This window comes from Anneissia japonica, unplaced genomic scaffold, assembly GCF_011630105.1.
Source record: "Anneissia japonica isolate Jap-2015-1 unplaced genomic scaffold, ASM1163010v1 scaffold55285_len1366_cov93, whole genome shotgun sequence".
NCBI classification, from domain to species: Eukaryota; Metazoa; Echinodermata; class Crinoidea; order Comatulida; family Comatulidae; genus Anneissia; species Anneissia japonica.
Window position 1 is genome coordinate 1 of NW_022685351.1, and position 1,369 is coordinate 1,369.

General features: G+C 44.1%; 1 protein-coding gene across 1 annotated transcript; it reads left to right on the forward strand.

Annotated features, from left to right (window-relative positions):
- Positions 1-91: 91 nt before the first annotated feature.
- Positions 92-1,361, forward strand: LOC117111325 (uncharacterized protein K02A2.6-like; the record flags this gene model as incomplete). The annotated part of the gene is made up of 2 exons (XM_033254260.1): positions 92-829; positions 1,194-1,361. Coding segments are annotated over 2 exons (906 nt in total), but the record flags the coding sequence as incomplete, so codon positions are not given.
- Between the last annotated feature and the right edge of the window lie 8 nt (positions 1,362-1,369).

The window sequence follows — 1,369 nt, forward strand, 5'->3', positions numbered from 1 at the left end:
GAACTGGAAGTAAAATTCAAAGAGAATTCAACGCCAGTTTTTCGTAAGGCGCGTCCAGTGCCTTTTGCTATACAACATGACTTGGCTCAAGCCTATAAGGCAGGGATAACGAGAGGTATCTGGACACCTGTTAAGTTTATTGCATATGGTACACCCGTGGTCCCTGTACGCAAGGATAATAAATTAAGAGTTTGCGGGGACTACTCGGCAACAGTGAATCCACAGTTAGAGGATCATCGCCATCCACTACCTTTGCCAGAAGACCTAATGCGTAAATTGTCTGGAGGCCATGGATTCACTAAAATTGATTTAGCAGATGCTTACAACCAGATTCGGTTGGGTCCTGAAAGTCAAAAACGACTGGCACTTAATACTCACCAAGGAGTTCTCCTCCAGACGCGCCTACCTTTTAGTATCAAAAGTGCACCAGGTTATTTCCAGAGCATCATGGAACAACTGATAGGTAACCCTCCAGGTGTTGCTGTATATCTTGATGATATCCTAGTTAGTGGACATAATGCTGAGGAACATTTACATAACCTAAGACAGCTTCTACAATGCTTGCAGGAGAATGGTCTAAGATGCAGGAGGGAGAAATGTGAGTTTGCACAAGCAGAAATTGAGTACCTAGGACACAAACTATCAAGTCAAGGTGTTGCGAAAGGTCATAAAGTGGAAGCGGTACTTAAAATGCCACCACCGACAGATGTCTCAACACTGAGAGCGTTCCTTGGGAAATTGCAGTTCTACGGTAAATTCTTACCAAACCTTTCAACCATAGCCAGCCCTCTGAACAGGTTGACCAGAAAGGATATACCATGGGAGTGGGGTAAAGAGCAACAAGCATCATTTCAACACTTCCCAGGGCTTAGTCTACCTACCTGATTCTACATAGTTACCGTGCACNGACCCATCACTACCTATTGGTATTGCTTGCGACGCTTCTGAAACCGGCGTGGGAGTAGTGTTGTTTCATCGTTATGCCGATGGGAGTGAAAGACCATTGGCCTATGCTTCAAAAACACTAAATGACAGCCAACGCAAGTATGCACAAATTCAGAAGGAAACCCTTTCTATTATTTTTGCCTTGAATAAATTTCATCAGTTCCTCTATGGACGAAAGTTCATCCTAGTAACAGATCACAAGCCCTAGATATCACTATTTGCACCTGATACACCGACACCAACTCTAGCTGCAAATCGTTTAGCCCGGTGGGCGCTAATATTGAATCAGTATGATTATACCATTGAGTATCGGAAGACAACCGATCATGGAAATGCAGATGCGTTAAGTCGGTTGCCAGTGGCACCGGACAAAGATTTTGACAGGGAAGAGGATGATGCGGAAACAGACACAGTCTGTATGATA